The sequence below is a fragment of the Pezoporus occidentalis genome, unplaced genomic scaffold (genome assembly GCF_034315485.1).
Source record: "Pezoporus occidentalis ecotype Australia unplaced genomic scaffold, CSIRO_AGI_Poc_V1 ctg23, whole genome shotgun sequence".
Lineage (NCBI taxonomy): Eukaryota > Metazoa > Chordata > Aves > Psittaciformes > Psittacidae > Pezoporus > Pezoporus occidentalis.
Window position 1 is genome coordinate 6,370,033 of NW_026914180.1, and position 27,287 is coordinate 6,397,319.

The following is a 27,287-nucleotide window of genomic DNA, read 5'->3' on the forward strand; positions in this document are numbered from 1 at the left end:
GAAAACAGCTTTTTATTGTATAGGATATAAATGGAGTTCCATACTCCATTGACACAACTGCCAAAGCCAGCTTGCCTGACAACCATATTGTATGGCAGCAGTAGCTTTGTTAGCAGTTCCACAGGGTGGTATGTCTTCTTATACCATATCACCCTATTGACCATGTATTAGCTGTACTCCAGAGCTGAGCACCATAGAGATTGATGACCACAGCTTTGCAAGACAGTGCATGCAGAAAAATATCTTTTCCCTATAAACATGGAAGTTTGGTATTCTGAGGGGAAAAGAAAACAACAAACAACCTGAATTGCTATTGACCATATATTAGCTATACTCCATAGCTGAGCACCATAGAGATTGATGACCACAGCTTTGCAAGACAGTGGATGTAGAAAAATATCCTTCCACTATAAACATAGAAGTTTGGTATTTTTTGGAAAAAAAGAAAACAACGAACAGCCTGAATTACTAATTTTGTGACCTTTCCAACGTAACGGAGAAATGTATTCTGCAATATTTAATATACCAACAATGAGTAGACTGGAACTAATCACTTAAAACTGAGCCAAATTCTAAATACAGCTGGTGCAGAAGACAGATTAATGATTCCAGTGTTGCACAGTGACTACAAAGGCAGTACCCACACACATCATGCTACTCTTAGAGGTAATGGTTTCTAAATCTGATAGAAAAATAGCTTCACATTTCCTTCTCTTGTATTTCTCCCTTAGGGTGCCTTGTTAGCTAATTAACCTGCCACTGGTTTGCAGCAATTCTCAGTGCTAATCTCCTTATTACCTTCTGGATTGTTCTCCCAGTCATGCTCCTGTGTCTGCAGAGAACTGAGCTTGTGTGACTGCACCCCATGCTTTCCAGATTTTCAACATTTCTGTGGTTTAGAGAGTGCATGACAGAAACAACCCACAAGCACATAAAAATCCTGAAGCACCAGAGAGACTGAAGAGAGATTAAAAGCAGAAAGGGATGGCACACTCAGCCTGGCAAATCCAAATCATCATTTCAATGGATAGCATTTGGAACAACAAATATGCTGGGGTCTGTCGTCACTACTTCCTTATGAGACTACTAAGTAGCTTAAAACCAGAGAGGAAACCATATTATTTGCTACTCAAACAATTCATAATTTTATGTCTATGCAACGTTTAAAAGCTAATGCAATGGAAGAAGTTCCTACAGGGTACATTATGTATGTTGAAGTCAAAGTAGCACAACCCAATGAATTGTGAAACATGTTATTCCTTCAAAGCGTTAAGCATTTTTTTTGCCGGTTAGCTCCTACCAGGAAAGGTGAAGTGGAACAGCTGGAGGATAATGAAACCAGCATGTGCCTAGTTTGTTTTGAGTCTAGCAACAAAACTGTCTAACCTGTGCAAGAGACTCACAGTGCCACCTGGATCTGATTTTACATTATAGCTTGTTCCTTGAAACCTATTATCTCTGGGCATCATACCAAGAATGCTTTTGCTTCTGCGCATCTTTTAGATTGCAAGCATTATCTTTCCTCTGCTGAAACTTTGACATTTCTGTGTGTTCTGAGATTTTTTTAAAAGAAGAAGAAAAAAAAAGCAAAAAACAAACAACCACAAACAACAACAAAAAAACACAACAAAACAGCAAAATAAACAAAAACCTTAAACTTTATGGATGGTATTAACTACAGGCATTCAAAGAAACCCTTTTACATATCACCAAAATCCATTGAGATAGTGGTGACTGCACTGTAACAGATGTAACTGCTTGGCAATGGCTGAGGATCCATTCTTTCATTTTCAGGCATTCTGAACTACTGGAATAACGTCAATAGTTAGATTAGTTTAAAGAAACAAAGTGGAAAAGAGTTATTTTCTAAACTCAGTGTGATCCCCATCCATAATGTGAAGACCCATCTTGTCTTAGAAAGCAGCGCTCAGACTGTATAACAGCATCCCATGAGATGTAACACTTCATCTTAAGTATTTTGTATGTGATCAAACTATCACATACAAAAGACATCAGGATGTGGTCAGTGTTAAACAGCATTAACAAAAAAAAAAAATAAAGGATAAAAATCCAGCAGATGCATTGTTTGCTATAGAACATCTAGCCAAAATTAGATGTAACCCCACCTTCTTTCATTATTCTGTACCAACATATCTGCATAACTCACAAACTCCTCCCACCTGTGTTCTGCACCAGAATTTATCTCAATGTTAATTTCTAAAAAAAAAACGCAGGCATTTCTACATTACCTATATACAGTGTGGGATGCCTGCATAAAAACAGATTTGATAGCAAAGATATACACATGATCATGTGTTGTTGGTACAATGCTTGAAAATATAACAAGTTACATAAATGCTATGTCTTACTGAGTGCCATATATTTCTGTATGCATATGGAAGGTAGGTTGAAGAATGTGGGTAGATGTTTGCAGGGAAAGAGTAGTTAGACTGGTGAACATTATTACTGTATTATGGTAGATATAAATATCCCAATAGTAGGAGATATATCAGAATGTCTAATTTTACTTTTTTTTTTCTTACCTCAAAAATTCTTAGTAAATATAAGGGAAACTTTAGATAAGTTAAAAAAAGAAAATGTCAACTTTACCATCCACTACACTCAAAGGGTCCTTTGGATTGTCCATGGAAGCATATTTATGATTCAGCTTCTCAGGGGTTGGCCCCAGCACTCCAGATGCAGGTCTTGGTTGGATCAGTTTCTTCATTTTAAGATCCTCTGCTTTTCCTTTGGCAAAAGTTTCATCAAAAGGACTGACTTGTGAAGAGTAGAATTTATCAGCATAAATCTGAGAGCCTTTAGTCCTGCTGTGAGAGTTTTTATCATTGCTTTGTGCTGACAGGTTCTGAGTGATGTATGTGTGCAGCGCAGCCATCAGAGTTTTTTGGTCAAGCTCCATTTCTGACTCTGGCAAGAACTTGTTTGGCTGATGTGAGTTGGAGGCCCTCCCATGGAGACTGTCAGCATGCTGTTGATGGGTTGTTGATGCATGGGACAAAGGAGTTGTTCTTTCTTTGGGTTTTTGCATCATGTAGTACCTGATAGGATCATTATAGATGTAGCTCTAGAGAGAGGATAAGGTGAAAAAAAGGACTGAGTCATTATGGCTTTGTAATGATTATTGTTATGCAGGAATAAGGGACATAACCCTTAGTGTTTTACCAACCAGGAAAACAATAACTAGAATCCATAATGTGTATATAGATCACAAAATGCAAACTGCAAAATTTGCTTTAAAGAGACATCATTTTGTAAAAATTTTGTAAAACTGCTTATTAAATTATTAAAAAGCAAGAGAAAGAGATTTGAAAGAGAATGATACAATTCAAACTTGATGTTAACTATATCTGCACTATTTCTATTCAGTTGGACAAAATTAAAATTTAGTAATGCCACTTTCCCTTTGCTTTTTACTAGACTTTTTTTTTCAGGGTACTTACCAAAACCTAATTCAAATCAATAATGTAATTTTTATTTATTTTATTTATCAACAATAGTTTTGCTCTCCATATGAACACATTTATGTATTCTGATAAGAAGCAGTTGATTTTCTAACATGTATCTCTGACTCTTGCTTTCCAAGAGGGTTATTCTGCCCCAATAAATGACTGAAGAGGTCCATTCCATGATTTGTAGATTTATGGCTTATGCAACTTTATTTAAATAAACAAAACAAGACAAACAAAAAACCCAAACCAACCAAACAAAAAAATTCAGTTGTGATCCACCAACAGAAAACTTCTGCAGGTGGTCTTTAACATAGAAAAATGTTTTGCTAATGCCAAGAAACTGGGCTAGAGTAAGACAGTGTCAAAGAATACAGAGCCAGAGATCAAGCATCTTTGTGTATGAAATATTTTAATATCCCCTGGGAATTGTATCAAACAACAGCAATGTAGCTCCGGTTCAGTGATCCAGCTGCAGGGTATGCACTGGTCTGATCAACACCTAGAGGGAAGCCAGTTGTCAAAATATAAGTTGAAAGCTGTTTACATACTTAATAGCAAATCCTAGATGTAAAAAAACTACTAGTCTTATGTATTTCTCTCTCAATTTCAACAGCTCTTTTTATGGGGTAATTAAGTCTCTAATGATACTCACACCCTAGAAGAAACAGCAGAGCATGGCATGAAGCAGTCCTAGACACATCAAGAAGTTTACAGAGCATTCACATAAACTGCCATCTGCCTTTCTTACCCTTGGTACTGTCTAACCTGCCACCTTTTGGAGGACATTCTGGGCACAAGAACGGTGGAAAGGGACTTTTTGTAAGAGCAAGTAGTGATAGGACAAGGGGGAATAGCTTTAAGCTGGAAGAGGGTAGGTACAGATTAGCTATTAGGAAAAAATCCTTTACTCTGAGGGTGGTGCAACACTAGAACAGGTTGCCCAGAGAAGTTGTGGCTGCCCCATCCCTGTAATTGTTAAAGGCCGGGTTGGATGGGGCTTTGAGTAAGCTGGTCTGGTGGGAGGTGTCCCTGCTCATGGCAGGGGGTTTGGAACTAGGTGATCTTCACCTATCTTTATTTCGAGAAGCTCAACATGACCTGCTAGCATGTGCTTGCAGCTCAGAAAGCCAACCATATGCATGTCCAACAGATTGAGGAATGTGATTCTCCTCCTCTACTCCCCTTTCATGAGACCCTACCTATAGTAGTGTGTTCAGCTCTGGGGCTCTCAGCACAAGAGGGATGTGGACCTGCTTGGGGAATTCCAAAGGAGGGACACAAAGATGATCCAAGGGCTGGAGCACCTCTCCTATGAAGACATGCTGAGAGAGTTGGGGTTGTTCAGCCTGGAGAAGAGAAGGCTCTGGGGATACATTGGAACAGTCCTCCAGCACCTGAAGGTGGCCTACAAGAAGCTGGAGAGGGCCTTCTTTACAAAGGCATGTAGTGATAGAAGGGCTAATGGCTTTAAACTGACAGAGTTTAAATTTAGATGAGGTATTAGGAAGAAACGCTTTACTATGAGGGTGGTGAGACATCGGAAGAGGTTGCCAGAGAAGCTGTGGATGCCCAATCCCTGGAAGTGTTCAAGGCCAGACTGGACGGGGCTTTGAGTAAGCTGGTCTAGTAGAACATGTCCAGGAGCACTGGAACTAGGTGATCTTTAAGGTCCCTTCCAACCCAAACCATCCTATAATTCTATGACTAGGAAAGGAAGAACAGGGTGCTGGGAAAGGGAGAAACATGACAGAGAAGATGACATTCCCCATTCAGCCTTGGAAAGACATTAAGTCACCTCAATCCATCTTGTGTAACTGTACTCTAATTTGGATCTCTGTCCTCTATGTGGCTGCCTCTTTTGCCTCTAAAGCTTTACTAACAAATCAAGTCTTAGGGTGAGCAAAACTGCTTGAGACTCTGACACAGCTTCTGAAAGATTAGGGTCAGGAGGTGCGGCTGGCTTTTGATTAGCTATTTAACAAGTCCAAATATCCTTTAACATTAATAAATCTGTGATTTCCTGCTCTTGCAGACAACAAGCACACCAAGAAATAAAACAAGAAAAAACTCCAAATGATTGTGCGCAAATTGGATGTAAGTAAGTGCCAGTCCTGGGCTCAGAGCTGCACCTCTAACAGGGAGGGGCAGCCTCCCAGCATCTTGACAGGTCACACTTCGGGTAAGTAAAGGATGAAATATTAGAAGTTCTAATTAAAGTACAGCACTGACAGCTCAGCTGTCTTCACAGTGCACTCCCATACCAGCCCATCTGACATAGCTTAGTCCAACTTAATTAAAGGGGTGTCACAGCTGTATGGCAATCCTCAGCTTGGAGGTGAAAAATCCCTATCCTTACTGGCCATATCTCAAACAGAACAGCACCAAAAGTATCTGTGCCAACTGAAATATATAAGGTGAAATCCAAGTTAAATTGTAGCACGGATAAATGCAACCCTAGACTATTGATTTGCCTAAGTGGCATGGGAAAAAACACCTATTTTTTACAGAAAAAGATAGGAGAAAAATATATGTAGTTTAGAATCCAGTGACAATTTACATCGTAAGTTATTAGTAACAATTGCAGAACACTGTGATAATCTTATTTGAAGTGTTTTTGCAATCTAACCTCCTGAATACAGAAATTTCTAGTTTGACGTACTTCAAAGTTAAATGGCATAATCCATGGTCAGTGAAAAGAAGGATCTGTAAAATCCCATGTTGGTTCTTTTAGACAAGCTTCTAACATTATAGAGAAGCAGAGAGAAACAGGGAGCAGGAAAATTTTAAAAAGAAAATGATTTTCAGCCTTGATTAAAGTGGATTTATATAAAATTCTGACAGTAATAGAAAACAAAAGACAAACAATAAATGAAATGTGCAGAACTAAGAAAGAATAATCCAGTTACCACACAGATGGTTTATACTGAATAGGGTTAGAAGTCCCTATTACCATCAGGAACAAATTATTTTAATAGGTCAGATACTGTTCAATTATCTCATGTCACTTACAGAATATCTTTAAGAAGTCCTCTGAATTGCTAAAAAAACTCAGTTAAAAGAAAAAAAGCTTATTCTCCATCTGCGCAGGATTTTCCTCTCCATCACCACCTTTCAAATAACCTATCTCAATAATTCATACATTATCAAAAAACCCCATTCACTAACCTTTCTGAAGATAGAATTGTTAGGGCAACGTCTTGTATGTTTTAGGTATGTAAGTGACTGACATTTTCTGCATGAAAGTTCACAGAAGGGCATATTAAATTATATTATGCAGAAGCACTGTGCAATAGTCTATTTTCTTAAAAAAAAAACAAACAAACATAACCAAAAAAAAAAAAAAAAACAAGGATTAGATACATACAACCCAAGGTACAGATAAATGCTGTTCAATATATTCACTAAGGAGTAGATTGATTTGAATACTTCGCCCAAGTGCAGAAAGAATGAAATTAAGTTATAAAAAAATACCTCCTTTCTTGAGGATACATTATCTAAATCTTGAAGGCATATAGAGATAACGAAAAATACCTTAGGAATGCATAAAGAAGGAATCTTCCTCAATTTAATTTGCCTTTTTTCCGTTTGATGCATTTTCAGATATTAATTTGTCTGCTACCACCTGCGCTTGGTTGGACCACAGTTCCACCACAGTACTTAATTTACTGTGCCTATTTGAGATAGTGGCAACATGCTCTCTGAAATTAGAAAATAAAACCACAACAAACACTGGAACCAGGCCCTCCCTCACCAGTGGTGGGATGAAAGAAAAGTTTCCAAATGTTACCAAAAATGAAATGATCTCATACTTTAACTCACCGTGTGGAGTGAAAGAAGTCTAGCTTCTACCAGAAGCATTCTAGATACTTTGCGACCCACACATGCTTGCCTCATGCAAACTCACTATGTAGAAAATACATATACTCTCATATGAACCCCTAACTAAACAGGCGCACAGGTGGCACTGCCTGACTGCTAGATCAAAGTGTAGGCTGTAAATTTGTCACCTCAATTTACCTTTACTTTGAGAGAAATCCAGCCAACATTAAAACTTGAGGGCCTAAAGTGTGTCATGGAGTAAATTACAGCGCAAAAATCCCTGGGATGGACCTGAGGAGCAGTAAATCTGTGTCCTTAGAGCATCACGGCTGAAGTAGCCATTCCCATGCTAACAAAGCCTTCATTATTTCAGCTGCTGTTCCGATAAAGCGCTGCACTGGCAGGAGGATATCTTAGCAGGCTTCCAGCTATGTTCAAGGTAGCTGAAAGGGGGGGAATGTGGCTTTTCAAGCCTCTGTGTAACATAATGTTTCACACTCTGCATCAAATTCAGTGTTAGATTCATCCGAAAACAATAGGTAAAGCCAATGAAAGAATTAAATTTTCTTAGCAACAATGGAGCAAAAGCCTTTTCTACAAGCTGATAATGACATTTTCACTTACTACGGAAAATGGTATTATACCATGCAAGAAACCACTGCATAAGAAAAACCCCAAGAATTTGGAAGACTAATTCAGAATCCAGAAAATGGTAAAAAGACCAAACCACTCTCCCCTGCAGTGACAGGATAGCATGATTCATGGGCTTAAGGCAACAGGCACTGTTACAGTCGTCTCATCTGACCTACCATTTCACTAATAATTTTCTGTAACTATCTCCTATTTTCTTTCTGAGAATTACAACAGCTTTGAAACCATTTAAGAACTACATCAGAGTAGTAAAGATGGCAAAGATTGTTAATTAACACCCTGTAGTCTGCAGTGTCAAAAGCTTGATCAAGCAAAAGAGGTCCTCAAAGTGTCCTTTGATCAAAACTAGTGATCAATTTGCTTCTTAATTCTGGTTGAGAAACTGCAGCACAACAGGATTGTCTAGAGTCTGACTGTATACCATCCAATAAGCTACTGCTGTAATTTCAGCTGACAGAGATTTGATTGTGAGCAGCATAATCTGTCACTCTTAAACAAAATAACTCTCCAAAACAAAAGAAAAAAGAGAGATGATAAATACATCGTCTTCTTTCATGTATTTAAGAAATTCACTTTTAAGTCTCAATGTTCCCAGTTATTCTTGATCTTTTTTAGAATGATCTTAGCTGCATGCCTGACCTTCAACCTTCTCCAACAGATTCTTTACATGAATAATTTTTATTAGTAGTTGCCATTTGTCGTACTGCCAAGGAGCTCACTGGCTTTAGTCTTCAGAACTAACTGCTTGTTGTTACCTTTGTTTCTGACAAATCGCTGTGCTATGAGTTTAAACAGTTTCTTTTGGTGTAAAAGGAGTACTGGATCATCTTTCCTCAGCATTCACCATTAGCTCATCATAAACAAAAAATCTTAGTTTCACATATAAGGTTACATGATAACCTAACCTGTCCCCACATGTAAAGGATGAAATATATATATAGAAAAAAATTACAGGTAGATAAACATCAATAACCTGACCAGTGCCAACGGGCTCCCATGGGTCCCGTGGTGCCTACTGGCAGTACCTGCTTCACCTGGCTATTGGTTACATATGAGGATATAGACTTGAGGCAGCTTTATCTCTGTCAAGCTACTGTGTTCAGAAGCTCCTTAACATTACCAACAGGAACCAAAAAGTGACAGTCAACCTCCAACGGAAGGTAGAAACTGGGCAGCCTGGTGATCAGTGCCGGTAGATATACTAGGCTATTTCAGCTTCCCTTGTCTGAGAACAGTTTGCTCATATGTCAATAAGTCTGTTACTTAAGGTTTCAGTGAATGATGTTTAAACACATTTTCTGTAGGCATATGCTGGTATATTGAGCTAACTCATTATCTAAAGATGATTTACACAGAAACATGAAGATCTTCATCTGCCAAAGTTGAGCACATTAGCATCAATTCAATATATTTATAACTCGAACATATGAATTTAGAGAGTAATTTCACCCAAAGAAATGCGAGTGAATAGAGATCTGCAGGATCCATGTCTACAACATTGTTTTACAACCCCACTGAAAACAACCAACCATTTGCTGGACAAGTGCTTGAGGTAAGGTGAGGATTTTTCCCCTCATAAAAAATATTTATTGTTGCACTGTCCTGAAATGTTTACACCAGCACACTCACACAGAGATTAGATAAGCTTCAGTTTTTGTGAACTCTATCACTTGAAGAGTTTGATCTAAAAATACATATGGAATAGACTTTAAAGTTTGTACCAGCTCCATCATCTTTTTTTACTGAGCCCAGTGTAGTGAATACAGTGAGCAAATATCTGGAAGACAAACAACAAGCTTGAAGGAGAAATAACAGAAACAAAACCTCCCAACTCATGGTATTTGTCAAAAAGGAGTCGATTTTGAAGGGAATGGGAGGGACCTGAAAGAGAAGCAAATCTTATTGTCCAGTCAGTATTTAAGATTTTAAAACTATCAATCTATGTTTCATCTGGGTATTACTAGAAATTAATTAACTCCAGACTTGACACACATCATTTATAACGTCATCTCTACAGTGCTTTTATCTTCAGATCATTGTAAAAATAATTACTCTTTACAAGACTGCTGTGTGATAAGGGAAATTATGATTTCTGTGTTAGACATTGAAATTCTGTCAGTACATCATAGATAAACCGATAGGTTGTAGCTAAACGCCAGTGTTAGATCTAAGGCTTGAAAAGCACAATACCGGCACTAGAATCTTCACCTGACCTACTATTAACTCAAAAATATAAGCACAGGTCATATTTGATCACCAGACTGTATATTTATGCCACAAACAACTTGACTGTAATTTTACTAGGCTTTGTAGCCATGATTCAGTTAGATCTTCGAATGCATGGTACCAGTCCTCCCAATAAAAATTGCTATCTACACCAGATTCATGCAGGATGGCCAACAGGATAGAATTTACAATGTCTTATTTATATATTTAAATTAGAATAGATGTATAACAACTAGGAAATTCCTTATTTTTCTCCACTGATCTTAAATTGAGTTTAGGCTGACCTGCACCGATACATACATCCGTATTTGGCCAAATGAACTCTAGTCTAGTACTTATGAGATTTTGTTTGTTTGTTGGGTTTTATGGTTGCTTTGGTTTGGTTTTATGGTTGCTTTGGTTTGGTTTTGTTTCTTAAGAGATGTTTAATATTTCTTTCTTACTGAAAAGAGCCATAGATGGGAGAATGATCCAAAAGATTAAGTATTTTTTCCAGGATTTCAAGCTTAACTTTAAGTCTACACTCTACCAAAAAATTTTTCCACACCCTCAGAAAAGCTATCTAATCTGTCTGTGATGTAGGGGTATTAGTTATTCTCTACTATGCAATGCACCAGGTAAATAAATATATCAATGCTTGTGAGATGTTCAGATATTACTCTAATGATTGTTGCATAGATATGCCTATAGACAGGCAATTCTGTAGCTTCAGGGAGACAGTCCTTGATCAATTAGTCCTGATATTTTAATGAATGTGTTTATGTACAGGGTGTATTAAATTTTTCTTACACATAATCCCACAGATATGAAATATTAAATTTCGTATTTACATAGAGCTTAAATGTATACATTGCAGACAGGTTTTTGGTTTTTCAGCAGTCAGCTATCAAATTAATTTATGATGATCTTCATTCCATACATTCATTTTAATCAGTGTTAGATAAATAAGGGTCCTGCTTTTATGAATTAAAGCTTCAGATTAATATAAGCAATGACTATGTAATTTCTTACTTGTTAATCACAGTAACTATTATTTGCAGGTAAGAGTACATCTTTGAGCACTTGTGCACTCAGATTTTCTAAAATAAATAATAATCCTTTCTAATAATTATCATACATCCTAGTTCTTTCAGGAGTTCAATTACAACACACCAAACAACTAATTTTTAACCCAGCAAAAACATGAGTACTCTTCCCTGAATCTGAAAGGGGACAACAGGTGGAAGGTTCCCTCTTGTACAAAGGACTAAAATGTTTTACCAAATGCCTTGTCTAATGTTTGTACCCTTCTATATTCCAGCAAACTGACTGCCGCAACAGTTTTTACTTTCTCCCCTTTCAGCAGCACTTCCTGTTGATCTAACAACCAGCCATACGTCTCTGTCACGAACCAGTCACTTTATCTGTTTCTTTTCTCCCTTAATGGTTCTCCAAAGACTTTTGTTAGCAATTTCTTTCATATAAATATTATTTTTTTTTTCTAAACTCTTTGCTTTAAAATTTATAAGAATACCTAAGACTTGGGGATTTCCGCAATCACAACCTTTATACATAAAGTCTACCTAGAAATGAATGTAAGTAATTAAAACCCAAAGAAACAAAAAATGGATTAAACTCCCTGTTTAATCTCTCAGATAATTTTCTCTCTTTCTCTTTACTACGTACTAGGGCCTGAATGGCACACCAGCCCAGGGAAGACCTCAGTAGCAGGTAGGACCCAGGTCTGAAGACCTCAGAAGCCAAATCAAGGGGAGGAAATAACAGCAGTCACACAAATTTTCTAGCTATAAAACCTAAACCATAAAACAGAGACCCCTGCAGCAAGAAATGCAGCAGTAACACAAGCATAGCAGGCAATTTCCTTATTCCTATAGCCTCTTCAGAAGCTTTTCCAGAGGAGTCAATGAAGCACCCAGCCCCAGAATGAGAGAGGAAGTGAGTGTCCAGCCATGTGGTGTGGTAGATGTGATTCCTGTGTGCTATAGCCATGATTTCTGAAATGAGCCCTGAAATGAACACTGAAATGCAGGGCTGTTACCAAAACAGTGCACTTTTGCCAGCCTGATGCGTTTAAGAATTCACAAATCAGGCTACCAGAAGGCAAGAGAATAATATGTAAAACTGATAGCTAATTCAGGAAAACAAAACCAAGCAATTCCAGCTGAGTAATTTTTTATTTTCTTCTGCTTTGAGTACATTTGGATCACATTGCAAAACTTTCTCTTTGGTGACTAAAAAAATATTTTCTTGCACCTATTCAACTGCAGCCGTTTGGATTGTTTTAGAAACTGTAAGATCATTCCTCACTCTCTTGGCTAAGGGCTGGCGAAAAGTAGACAACACGAACATTTGTTTCCACACTGACCACTTTTGCTGCCTCTTTTTTGCTCTGTTGTAACAGCCACTGTGGGCACAGCTATTTTTTTCCTTTTTCCACCTCCTTTATTTCAAGATTTCCTTGAGGTTTCCCACATGCCTCTGCTATGCTAATGCTCACACAGAGCTCACCAGCAGGGCTGCCATCAGCAACAAAGCAAGAAAACTCTCCTTCTACAGCTTACTGGCTTTAGTAATCTCAGCTATGTACTGTCCCTTCAAACCCAGCAAAACTCTGCCTCTCAGTTTCTGTAGGAATGTCAACAGCATAGTGTTTTTTACAGGGGTTTGATTTTGTTGGGCTTGATTTTTGTTTGGTTCTTTCTTTTTTCTTTTTTTAATTGTTGGATTTTTTTTACCTATATATTGTTCTAACTGGAGGGGAGAAGAGCTGGGGAATTCACGTGAGATTTGAAACCTCTGCATTTCTTGCCTCACTAGATAAGATAAACCAAGCTATCTCATTATGCATATGTGCCTGGCTATATGTTATTTTCCATACTAAGTTCAGGTTCAGCAGAAAGGAATCACAAAGACTGATAATGCAGCATTTTGTGAATGGTAAAACCCTCCTTCGTTGGGGGTGGGGGAGGGATGAAACAAACCCCAAAACCCACTAGCTAATGCCTAAGTAACAAATGCCACCAAGTGCCCATTTTCTGAACAACTCTTTTCAGCTGAAGTTAAATGGTTCTTTGTAACTGTAATCCTCAAGAAACAGACCCACCAAATCTTCTGATTCACTGCTATTTATCCACTGTCAGAGTCATTATCAAGTGGCTAAATTACAGTCTGCAGTAGATACTGCATAAATACTGACAAAAAATTCTAAGTTAGTGATGAACTTCAAGTGCTTGAAAATTCACTCAAACTCCTGCAATAAATGGTAGACATGACAGGAATTTTGGTCCATCACATAAGTTCATTAGTGTTATTTCTCTCATTGTTCTATCAGTCCTTAAGTGGACAGTTGTTAGAAGAAAGGAAACAGGAAAAGAGTTACCTAGTTTAGGTTTTGCCATGTCTTATTTTACAATTTCATCCATAACTGTGTGTGCTGTCTTCTTGGTAATCTTGAAGCTCTGTAGTTTTATTCTGATAATACATGAGGAAGATAGTAGGAAAACTAAAGATCAAAAGTTTGTAAAGCAGTTTAATTAAAAATATGTTAAGATACTAAATAACACTTCTGGATATAACAAGTATTTTTAAAGCCTCTTAGTCTTTCTTCCTTTTGTTTTTTTAATTCTTGGGCAGAGTCCTTTGATGACAGTTTTGGAATAGATCAGAATCCACTCAGGAAGTCTGCCTAAAAGCACAAAATTTCTGCAAGATTCAGCTATACTTCATAGGAGGTAAGGTATCAAAGCAACCAGAGTGGTGTTATATCTCCTACCTCCTGACAGCAAGAATGACGTGACAGAGGTAAATATATACTTGAAAGAAAATTACTTTTAAGAAGGGCAAAGGCCCCAAAGGTGCATTTATAAGTTTAAGTAGTGTAAAGGAGCTCTGTCTTACCCTTCTTTTTAATCAGGAAGTGCAAGAAAGTTTAAAATATAAGACCTTGCTACAATTATTTAATAAAGGTTCATAATGTATCATATATAAAATGCAAAAATAAAATACCAAAATTTTGTTGAAGCATGCAATTAAAGTGCATGATAGCCATTTCCAATTTCAGGTGGTATGACCATATCAAATGCAGCTCTTGTGTTTCTTTCCTTCCTACTTCTCATATCGTGAAATTTTACAGCTTTTTGCTGGTTCCTGCATTAGCAAAGTCCTGGTTTCTCTTTCATTTAAATGTTTTATTACATTTATGAATCAAGGTATAAATATGGTGTCCTTTTCTTTCTTTTCAAAGAATATCAGTTGCATTTGATTTGCAGAGGATAGGGAAACATCTGCAGGATCATTTAAAATTTATGACTAATTACTAAAGAGAATTTCCTTTTAAATTTTAAATTATAGGTAGCACATCTGACTCAAAGGCTGTTGTTTCAAAATGCTTCTTAGTAAATAAAAGTGTAAAGTCTGCTCTTATACGTGCTTCATTCCCAGATTTTCTCCTCTTTATCCCACTCCCCCAGGCTTCAGACTACCCATCTCCATGGCAACACTCGATAAGGTTGGTGGGTGGTGTTATCACAGCAGGCTTCCCCACAGAAGGTCTCAGCCATATGGATTATTTATGAACTTGCATGACAGCACCAGACCCACTGAAATACTTCTTGAGCAAGTTTTCTTGTCTCTGAAAGCCAGTGATTCAAAGCAGGGCATCCTTACTGCAGTCAGCACCCATTAGTGGAGAGTGGAGAAGAACCATGAAGGTGGTCACTCATCCATCCCCAAAGCCTCCTTGCCACTGCCTGCAAGTTTCTCTTACCCCGGATAAACGCCTAATGACAAATACCATAAATCATGAGTATTATATATGCCAGTCAGGGAAACTGGAAACTTGTGGCTTCTGACAAGATTAACATTTCAGTTATACGATGACTAAATAGTTGATACAACTGATAGTGTTGTTGGGAGTTGCTGTTGCAGACACACTGCAGTATATGTGTCTCTGAATTACTTCCTGGAAAAAAAAAACAGCAGTCTGGCTTTGACACTATTATATTCTTTGCCTGATTTTTTCCTGAAATTTCTTTTTTTTATTTTTTTTTCAGCTAAGGTTGTTGCATTTACACTGTATTAACACAAATAGCACATACCAATTTCTTTAAAGGATTGCTATAAAAACAGCCTATTTCTTTAAAATACTAGAGTGCTCTGGATAAATTTTTTGAGCAAAAACTATACGGCTATAAGGGCCTGTCATATGCAACCCCTTCATCTAATAATTTTTATAAATTTGTCAAGCTCTATCTTAGAGCAAGACAGATTTTTCTCTAGGAAAGAAAAAAAGTGATTCAGTTCTCACATAGACACTTGTTTGGGTTTTTAACATAGCAAGCACTGAAGATTTAATGGCTGTGATTTATCTTCCTAGCTATCCATATATTTAAAATGCATACATATGAATTCCAATTGGTCACAATACGCTTCCTTTACAATCAATAAGAAATAGGAAATGCTGAGGCACAATTGATCAGATCCATTATCAAAATCTTCTCAAGTGTTATATTACTTGTACTCTAAGCACCAAAAACACCAGCAAAAATTCACATGGTATTTCAGCCAGCTTTTTGAAGAGGAACAGTTCAGATATGATAAGAAAGGCTTCAGATCAGCCAGTGAAGATGTAAGCACCTCTATTCCACTTTTCCTCCTTCATCACATACAATCGATCTCTAATTAAGGTAAAATGCTCCAGATTAGAAGAGCTCTATCATTTACAACACTGAAGCTGACTCAACTCATTTGGAGAGAACTTGGTTAGACCAGGTATGATAATCAATTGGAGGAGGCAGCAAGAAACAATATCCGGTCTTGATATAGAAAGGAAAATTGAAAAATAAGGAGAATTCAGAGAAACAGGAAGTCAGAATCACAGAACGTAGCAACCACATTAACAATACTACCTTGACAGAAGCTTTGTCATTTGTCTTCCTTGGATGCAAATTTGTAGCTGCAGACTGGGAGAGAATACCAAGATATTTAAGATATTGCTGAAGAGAATTGGCCAAGTTCACATTATTTTCCAGATTGTAATTTCTTTCGTTATCTGCATTCTGTCCCAAAGTCCTACACAGCAAAAGCAAGAAAAAGAAAGTTACCAGCCTGCACAACGTACAAAGTGCCCAACCAAAAAGGCACGGCAAAACACTGAAGATAGTTCCATACATAAGAAAAAAGTCTCTCAAAATCTTAACAACCACAGAAGTATAGAATAGTCAGTGTTTCAGCAAAAGCAGTCAAAAATCTTGCACTATTAACAATTTACTGCAGGAATCAGTTAATGATCTAACAATAAATCAAATAAAATGCCTACAACAAGGCAAAGCCATATTCAGAAGAAAACACTTGTAAAAAGAATATATGCATGATCAAATTGCACCCGCAAAGAAAAATTAGATGATTCTAACATTTTTAAAAATTGCTGGATGATGATGAGATTCAACATCAATTTGGCCCTGCACCAATTTACAGAATACAGTGAGCCTACTGGATGTGCAGAAATAACTAAGATAGCTCCAGCAAAAAGCTTTAAAAAGGAATAATGAGGTGGAACAAGTGTGTCTTCTGATCTTTTCACATGTCTGGGATTCACAGAATAGCAGGGTTTCCTGAGTGGTTTAAACATATCTTGGTGACTTTTGCAAAGAAAAGCTAAAAATGTGATTAAACAACAGCAGTGTAGAGGTATTTATATAGGATTCATTGCACTGTGTGCAATGAATCTGAATTATTACTGGCTCTCCTCATCTATCTCAACAACATGTCAATGATGATGATAATTTAACTGTCAACACTAGTAACTATTTCATTCCTTGTGCACTAAGGCAGAGAGAGGGTTCCCAATCTGCTTTTTTGCCTGTGAACAACATATCATTTTGACTGGAATCACCTTTTTAGTGTCACCATTTCCTATCAATATGCCCATACACCTCTTCAATGAGGAACAATTTCTGGTGGAAGAGATTTCCGGCTCTGGGAGACAAGACAGCATTTGACTTTCAACATCTCCATGCCACTGTAAGTAAAATTTTATTCTACCAGCCCATGTCATGGTGCTTCTGTAGGGCCACAGCTTTAGAGAGTACCATTATGTCATTTTCCAAATCTTAGATTTAATTACATTAATTTATGCACAAAGAAACAGACTTCCTTCCATGCTCACAGTTGTATCAAATGCTTGTCCAGACTAATTTAATACCAATAAATGTAATTAATAAACTAATTTACTGTAGTGGGATTGCCCTGACCAAGGTACAGGACCTTGCACTTGGCCTTGCTGATCTTCATGAGGTTTACACAGGCCCACCTCTCCAGCCTGTCAGGTCCCTCTGGATGGCATCCCTTCCATCCAGTGTGTTGACTGCAGCGCACAGCTTGATGTATCCCACTGTCCATGTTGCTGACAAAGATGTTAAACAGCTCTGGTCCCAATACTGATCCCTGTGGAATGTCAAGCTATTTATTTCAGAGCTCTAAAGTCTGCCTCATGATGGTAACATTATCCAACTCCTTTTCAATTTAAAGCCAAACTAAAACTGTTATGCAGTTTTAAAAGGAGCTGGGCAGTATGCTTTCGGCTTCAATAGAGATGAACTAATCCAAAGCGGCTCTCGTCATACAAGGCATCCCAGTTTCAAATGCTCATCTTTAATTCATCAATTAATTTCATCAACTATCGTCAAATTTCTTAACTAATTTTGAAAAGAAAGGAAAAATGGAAATACCAGACCACATTCTGCCCCAAAGATTTCCAACGGGAACTGAATGCACAGATAAAAGACAGTATTTATGTTAGCTTTTCAGGCCATTATTTACAGTATATGATCACTCATACTGGTGGTAGAAACAAAATCAGGGGTCTAAGATTTGTCATGTCTCTTATGATGACAGTAATTGCACTGAAATTGTGTTTAAATTTCACATTAGATGGAATATTTTATGCTACAAAATTCTAAACTATTAAAATGTAAAAGCCTAACAAAGCATTAAATTTCCTTTGATGACAACCTTAATAAAATCCTATAAATACATCTGAAAGATTTGAAAAAGATTTTGTAGTTCATCAATATATAACTGTTGTTCACCCTTTTAACACAGAAAGTAAAATATGTTAAATGAGCTATTATTGCAAGTGAATTAAAATATTGCCTTTAAATTTCACAAAGTGATATTGGAAAATGGATGAAAGATAAATACATAAAAGCTAAGTAGAATAAATGACAGTCAGCTGAATTCTTGTGCACTTATTTGGAAGTATTTTCACTTTTAATTTATTCTGAAAAAGGACTTTGCATATACAATGAACTTTAGGGTATAAAGACAGTAGCTTATATAATTATTTATCCACAGAAATAAATCTGTATTTCTTACAAGAAACAGTTCTTTAGAAGCTTTTTTGTGGAAATGTCTAAATCACTGCATCTCAGATATTTCTAGAATGTTTTCAATTAATAGATACCACAATTTTAGGGAAAAAAAAAATTCTCCCTTTTAAATGCTCTAAGAATCTTATTACTGACTTAATTATGGGTTTATTACAGAAATAATGCTATAACCCATTTCATACATTGAAGTTTTCTATAAACATTTGTGGTTTTGCCTAATTGACCCAGTGAACACAAACAACATTTATTCCCTGTGTACAGAGAAGACTTTTTTCCTTTATCTTGGATACTCTTTCAAGACTGGGGTCCTTTTTGAAATTTAATAAGGGCGCAGAAACTACCATGTACACTCCAGTGAGCCACCAAAGAAAGAACTTTAATCTTGAAATCAAGCTCCCAGTTTCACATTTAAGATGAAATCCATGTCTTCTGTTTCATCAGATTTCATATGCACTAATTTAGCTTAAGTCAATTTACCTTTCAAGTGTCTGAGTCTATTTTCTTGCTCTCACTAGCTCTGTAGGGATTAATGGCTCATTAGTGTGACTTCATATTGTCTTATTACACACGTGACCCTTAATAAAAGGCCTTCCTGCCACAATGTTTCTTTGATAATTAGATACCTACACTAAGTTGCTTTTTTAAATTATTTCATTATTTTCTGATAAGATTTTTAGCAAGCTCATTGAGCACACTAAGAATAGCTTGATCAGAATCTACAGGATGCCAGAGAAAAACTTCCTACTGTTCTCTGACCTACAGAATATATTACAAATGGACAACCAGAAAAATCAATTAATGCTTTAAACTGCTGGCACATAAGATAATGCTTTCAGAAGCATGGCTTGGTAAATTCAGAAAATCTATCCACAAGAGAAACTGCTATAAGTGGAACATATTTGAAATTCTGATGTCCCTGAAGTGTCAATACACAAAATGGTTTTGGGATTTTTTAATGTATAGTTCTAGATAAAAATGCAAAGCAGCTCAAACCTGATCACAACAGGAACTCCTAAAATTCATCATCTGTTCTCAGTCTAAAACCTAAATTATTTCTTATATCTTCTTATGCATTATATTTTTATGTAACTATGAATCTGGAACAGTGCAGAATACAGCCTTGATCTCATGGAAATCTGGCCTATTTTATCTTACTCTCATGAATAAAATTTTAGATACATTCATTAGAAAAAAAAATTTTAAAAAATCAACCACAAAAGATATTCAAAATAATTTCTGATACCATGTACAGACAGTAATCCATACAGATGCATTTTGTGTATCTAAGCAGTGAAAACATGTTTATGGATTCAACCGCATGTTGTTATCACCTTTATGATAATCTGTGGACCAGCATCTTCTTTAGAAGTTAAGTTTCTACCTTACTGCACTCCTGAAACATACTGCACTGTGATTTTAAGGGATGCTTTTGAACCAGCAAATATGTGAAATACAGGGTCAAATTCTGTGAATTAAATCAAAATAAAATAAGGCAAGCAGCTGAAGCCACTGGGCACTATTAATTACACAGCTTTTTTATCTCCATGAAAAGACAATCTAGAAGAGAAATGGTTCTGCAGTATATATGCAGACCATATACTGTGGTATAATATGAAGATCTAAAGTCAAATATTCGATATCTTGCCCATCAAGGCTAGAAAATCAATCTTTGTCCCACTGTGAAGAAAGTTTTCTAACAAAAAGCATTTTCTTTCACTTTCATTAATTTTGAGTTTTCATTTCTTAAAATAATGTAGGAGAAAGCAGAATTTACCAGTTTTAACATTCCTAAAATTGTATGCCTTTTAAAATTACCTTCCGGGGTTTGTGTGGTTGGGTTCCACTTAAAAGTCTGTAGGATAGAATAAACCATGTAAAACAGTATAATCATGCATGTAGGTATGTCATCTTCTATATATAAGGATGACATAATTGCAGGTCCTACCTCCATATCACTCTACAGAATTACAGATGGTATGTCTCTTGCCACCAATAACCGCTAAGTCACCCTACCATATCTTTCAAGCCTACGAGGAAAACGGCTTCTATAATACCAAGAATATACAGAAATGCCCCTACATTTTTTCTGTCACTGGAACTTGCATGAATTTCTCCTTTCAGGACAAATTTTGCAACTAAAGCTGAGAATATATAGACTTCAAATCAATTACAGCTATGTTTTGGAAGAATATGAGTTTGAATAGGTAATCAGTTGCTCAGAATGTCATTCAACATTTTTTGTTGTCGTGTTTCAGAATAAAACCTCTTGTGGATAAGCTACTGTAGAAGTCTGCCTTTTTTAGCCAGTCATATGAAGAGGTGGCTGACCTGACAACTAGACACTACATAAACTCGATAAAAGACCTGATGTTTTGAATTCTGGCACCTAAATTAACACTGGAAGGCACATTTCTTAATGAGGGATTTCAATCATTCTGTCTACTGTTTTCCTACTGGTGTTTTCAATGCTGTTGTATGACTGGTTTCCCTTTATGATATAGATAGTGGGTTTGGTGATGTGTTTAATTCGGCTTCAGTGCCAATCTATTTCTTGTCATCTTCAAAACCCTTCCAAAAGTCACTCGGGCAAAAAATACTATAGAAGACTTACCTTCCTGTGTCAGATCCTTCAGATGCAAATATATCAGGGTGTCTGTTGTGGATTTTGTGAATGGTTGAGAGTTCCTGACCAATAACATGCTGAGTATAATCATCTTGCCAGGTAAAACCTGATAAATAATAAAACAAACAAACAAAAATAAGCAAACCCACTATTTAATAACTTGAAATGTTGGCAAAAAATGGGTGTTATTTGAACAATATATTAAAAATGAAAAGAAAAATGAAGATTTGTGCAATTGGAACCCAAGAGTGAACTACAGATTCTTCTCTTCTGTACAAAATCTTGTTAATCAAACTTTCCTTACAAGGGAACGAAGACTGTAGATTATGTTAGGAGATTTTGAAACTTTACTTTTAGCAGAATTTTAGGTAGTTACAAACAAGCTTTAATAGATTAAAAAAAAAAAAAAAAAAGGTTACTTTTGACAGCTGTGGAAGAGTCATCGCACTAGCTGGTATCTGTTGAAATGTTACTTCACTACTTCCCCATTCATGGCACACTGTCCTTTCCCTGTTTTCTCCATGAAACTATACTTTTGAACATTAAAGAGCTAGCACTGCAGTGGAAATAAGTATTTTCAGGTTTAGTGTAATACATGTGGAGGTCAATTTACATTATCTTTATACTTTAATGTTGTGACAAAGAACTTTACAACAAGGGGGAAGTGCAACTATGAAGGCAAATTCCAGTGATTACTCATTAATTACATGCACTGCCAATCTCGTGGTAATTATACTTGAAATAATGATATAAATCCAAACATAGTTGTTACACTAATGATTTATCTCACAAACTTGCCCATGCAATAATTATCTGTAATTATCTAATAACTAAATATCATGTAATTGAGGAGAATTTCTGGTTTTATGATATGCACAATAAAACATCACAAAACCCTCAAATGAATATTGACAAAAGTTTCAGACATGGTTAACCTGCTAATATTTTCCTGTAAGAAACCATCTAAAGAAAAACCCTCTCTAGCACCACATGGAAGGTAACATATTTACTGTAATTGTGGTGAGGCACACAATTAAAGAAGTCCAGTCTAGGAAGTATTCAAACTGTTCTGTTGTCTGGGATTGAGACAAGTTTTAGGAAATAAAGCCCCCATTGGGGCAAGATTTAGGGGGACTGCATCCCAAATGTCCTTTTTATTATTCAATCATTAATAAAAATAATAATAATAAACAATATAGGACACATGTCAGCATGCAAGAAGGCTTTAACAAAAAAGCTCTCTGATACCTCCCCAACACTCTGCTTTTGCTCCTTCTTTCTTCTCTTTTTCTATAAAAGGTTACTTAAGTTTACTGAGGAAACACTTTACCTGGAGTCAGGTTAGATGCTAATGGCTACAGTAAATGACTCCAGCCTTTTGGGAGGGGGAAGAATCTCTATCTCTGTCTAATCTGGTTTTAGTTCTGATTCATCCTTTTCAAATGCAAATCTCACCTTTTCAAATGTGCCGTGTAAGTAGATGGATTCAAATAATTTCACAAATCTCAATCTAAGGCTGCTCAGAGCATGTTCTTATGTGAATACACAAAAATGAGTCACCATGCAGCTACTATTATTTTGGTGTAGTGTTATTACAGTGATTTTTACATGAAAGTTTTCATATATATATATATATGTATCTTTGAGTATACTTCTCTGTTGCCTAGCATTACATTTCTGTTTGTTTTATAAATTCATGCAGAAGAAAAAACTAAGATAACATTCCAGTTTATACGAATGTGCTACAAAAAAAGTTCAGCTAAAACACATATATATTTGTTATTAGCAGAGTCATAAAACTATTAATTTTATCAACGATGTGTCCAAAATCACTAGTTTCACTTTGTAATTCTAAGCCAATACTAGCTCTATAAAAGGCTAATTAATGCAAAATAAATAACATAGACTTTGAAGAAAAATACACAGAACAACTCTGAGTGGTATTAAAGGAGAGTAAATAGGTGAAAGAGAAACAGAATACTTTTTATAGATCTTAAGAAACTAGAGTTAAGGGAATATGCCTTCTCAACTGTATCTCTTAGCACTTCTACCTCACATAAGAGTTAGAACAAGACATGGATGAAAAATGCAAATTTTAACTAATTCAAAAACCCCCTTGTCAATAAGTTAATATTGCTGTTTCTTATGCAACTATCTCAGGAACTGCAATGTGTCTAAAGCTAACATTATGCCAATCATTTTTCGGCATTGTTTCAGTTTCAAAAAATCTCTCCCACACACTGAGCTCAATAAAGCAGCACATTCAAGAACCATAATGCCACGCTGACAGCTGCAATCAAAATTAAAGTTGAGAAGGAGCATATGACGCCTTATGGCGACTTGCCGTTCCCTTTGTCCCTGCCATCACACCTAGTGCCAGCTCCGGCCTCACCACCCAATTATTACAATTTGTCTCCACTGGCTGAGCAGAATAACAGCAGTGCTCTTGTACACACATTACTTCCATGTCACTAACAGGGAACGGTACAGGGGGATGCCCACTTACTGATTAACAATCCCCCCTGCTGCAGGTCTGCCTAGGACCTGCATTTCCCAACCGTGAATTCCCACAGATGCACAATGCCAACGAAAGACAGAATGAGTCCTGTAGACACTAGAGTGACACAAATACTATGACAACAGCAGCAGCAGATAGAAAATTGCTCTCAGTTGAACAACATTGATAGTTGTGATACGCCATGAAAACTAGCCTTTGGTATAAAATTTCTTCACAAAAAGTAGCACTTTTCACTTGTGTCAGAGCCCAAGGTTTAATTTTATTTTATTTTTTTTATTTTAATTGAAGTTCCATAACCTAAATGTATTTGAAAAGGGAATGCTGGTGTAGAGACAGCGAAGGCAAGACATTAATCACAGCCATAATCATAGCATGGTTAGGATTGGAAGGAACCTTACAGACCATCTAGTTCCATCCCCCCAACTTGCACATCAAAATCAATGGAGATGCTCCAAATATGATGTGGTCTTTCCCTGTTATCATCAAGTATTTATAGAATCATAGAATCCATTTTCCTGGATCTTTAATTTTCACAGCACAATTTATTATTAAGGGTTCCACACCACAATTCATAATTAAAAACTAATCAGTCCAGGTTGGATGGGGCTTTAAGCAACCTCATTGTGCGGAAGGTGTCCCTGCCCATAGCAGGGGGGTTTGGAAGCAGATGATTTGTAAGGTCTCTTCCAAACCAAACCATTCTGCAATTGATTATTATTACCCACAACTGCAAAAATAATAATGAAACTATTATTGTTTACATTCCCATTATGTTCAACACTTAGTTACAACACTTAGCTGTTGTCAACAGAGAGAATAAATCTAAGAATTCTTTTATTAATCCAAATCAAGTAAAAAACAAGCAGTGTAAATAGAGAAGAAAACCATTTTCACAGATTCACACTGGTGAGGATATTAGCTTCAGTCTCCAAAATTGAAGTCAATCTTGTTTTCACATTTATCACACAATTTCACTTTTAGCCTGCTTAACTGGCTTTGTTGCTATACCAATTACTGAAAAATAAGAAAAATTCAAATACGTATTTCCTTCTCTCGGCTATTCAATTTTTCTGATTCTTTGGCATTCTTTCCTGTGGTTTTGACTCTGGCTTTCATCTTAGAGAAACTTGATGCCTCTCCAAATATACCTGACCACATCTTTAATGCACGTAAATTTCATGAGCAGCTGTTGAAAACAATAATCTGCTACTTCTCTGTCTCAACTTAGTCTACTTCAGAATTATTCATACAAATAATCTTTACCCCCTCTTAAGGACCAAGCAAGAAAAACAACAGCGTTTTAACTTTGCAAAGGAATTCTTGTGTGAATCAGTAGAACCCAATTTAAGTCCCTCAAAGAAACAACAGTTCTCACTGCCCGAAGCTATCACCATGCAAATCTTCTTGCTCATACTCCCAACCCATTTTCCCAGCTCACATGGCTGAGGCAACATGGGGCTTTGCATGCAAGTCCAGTAAAAGCTGCATCTGACTGGATAACACCAAGAGACTTTTCCAGCTCTTGCACTAATTGAAGTCCAAAATGACTAGTTCTACTTCAATATATTAGCCACAAAATCATTTTTACATATCAAGCTCATTCAAAGAAAAAGGACATTATTTTATATTGGAAGAAACCTATATACTAAAACTTGATCCTTTTTTGTCAGTAAAATCCCTAAATAAAGATCAAAAAACCTCAGAAGTATTCAGTCTTGAAACCAAAATATGTTACTATTTTTGAGTTGTGACATTATCTTTCCCACAGTTTTTGGTACAGTTATCCATTTTGTCCCTACACAAGGTTTTTCTCTGAGCTTCCTTCAACTACTACTTCATTGCAGCCAGGAAACTCTTCATTGTAGAGCTCAGAGACTTTCATCCCCCATGCCATGTGTTGCAAATTGTTAATGACTACTTTAGCTGTCAGAACATCTGCAGAATGGGGAATGATTGGCTTTCTTCCCTATTTTCACAGCAGACAGGTCAATGTATGCCTTTCTGCAGGATGCTTTTCTGCATTCTCTAGAGGAGCTACACTTGCTCTCATCCCAGACCACCGTGTTCAGAGCTCAAGGACATGCCCAATAATGCTCATGTATTTCAGTACTGGCTAAGTCAAAATTGCTGCTTTAATGCTGAGTTTGCTATGTGCATAACAAAATTATTTCAATTGATATATTTTCTACCTAAGAATGCAGACAAAAGGTAAAATCCTGATGTTTCGTCTTAGAAGAAAAAAATAAACAAACCAACCTTGACCTTCTGAAAGCAATTCTGTGATACAATTTGCGATGGCAAAAATTGTAATGCAGAAGTTAAACCCACCTCTACAACCTCTTAATGTCCCTGTATCTTTGGCTTGGAATATCCCTTTGTTCTGAAAATTAAGACTAAAGGCAGTTTCTACAAAATCAAAAGAAAATCTACCAAGGTAGTTTTGCACTATATTTCCATGAAAACTTACTCTAATTAAATTTGTTTGCTCTGGTCAAACATTGTGTTATCTTCTAGATGAAAAGAAATTCTAATACAGACTGTATTTGAAGAAATGACTGGCAGTTGTAAGCAGTCATCACCACTCTTGCTCATTTCAGCAAGAACTGTAGTCATCCTCTCCTGGAAGTTGTCAGGAGTCTTTGTTGTTTCCTTCCCTTTTCCACAGCATTCCCCAGCAGCAGTGCTGAGTACCAGATTTGCACTGGTTTGTTGCCCTCTTTTGGAGCTTCTAGTGGGGTCTTTATAATATGCAAGCATTTCAGTTGCTGCATTCAGCAGCTATTCACTCATGCTCACAGGCAAAGCGTTTCCATTTGAATGAACAGATGAAAGGGCTGCCTAAGGATTATGGTTTCAAATTTTCATATATTGTTTTATTATACATAAAAGTGATAATCTCCACAGAATTAAATTACCAGAATGATCTGCTTACAACCCTGATTTTAATTTACTCTAAGTAACTATCCCAGAAGGTGGAGGGAAGGCTTTTCTCTTCAGCATTTTTAGGAATTTGTATTATTTGAAAAAGCCAAATGAGTGCTTCATTTGCCATGGAGATTATAGAATGCTCCCACAGGACTCAGTATGCAATGTTTCTTTACCTTTATTTCAGCTTTTGTATATAGCTACAAATAATTGGTTTGTACAAGAGAAATTTTCTCAGTGTTACATAAGATTTTTCTGCCACTGGAGCTGAGAATAATGGAAGAATAATATGGTAATGCAAAATATATCATCTAACTTCCGACTAGAATAGGCTATTTTCAGAAGACTAGAGCAGAAAAGATACATGAAAAAGACTTCCCAAATTCTTGAGCTAAATCCCATGCCATTCACCATGGTATACAATCTTTTTCACAAATTGATAACCCTCAACCTGAAAGCAGATGGTTCCTTTCACAGAAATGCTCTTCAGGAAGGAAGATACGCAAAAGAGGGCTTCTCACATGGCTTCAACTTCATATTAATGTTCAACCTTAATTTAACTCATGTTCAATTACATCTTTAACTTGCGTGGCTTTCTGCAGTGTCAAGGCTGTGACATATTTATAATAAAAAGAATAGTCAAATTAATATATGGCAAGTAAAGGTGC

The 27,287-nt window shown here is 36.5% G+C and overlaps 1 protein-coding gene across 5 annotated transcripts in view; it reads right to left on the minus strand.

Moving 5' to 3' along the window:
• Positions 1 to 27,287, minus strand: part of PTPRN2 (protein tyrosine phosphatase receptor type N2) — a 657,474-nt gene that overhangs the window by 413,654 nt on the left and 216,533 nt on the right. For all 5 annotated transcript variants that reach the window (XM_062621502.1, XM_062621503.1, XM_062621499.1 and 2 more), the window contains 3 exons: positions 21,165 to 21,282; positions 16,073 to 16,235; positions 2,611 to 3,085 (listed from right to left, as the gene is read on the minus strand). In XM_062621502.1, coding sequence (XP_062477486.1) covers positions 2,611 to 3,085; positions 16,073 to 16,235; positions 21,165 to 21,282 — 756 coding nt within the window. The remainder of the gene's footprint in view (positions 1 to 2,610; positions 3,086 to 16,072; positions 16,236 to 21,164; positions 21,283 to 27,287) is intronic.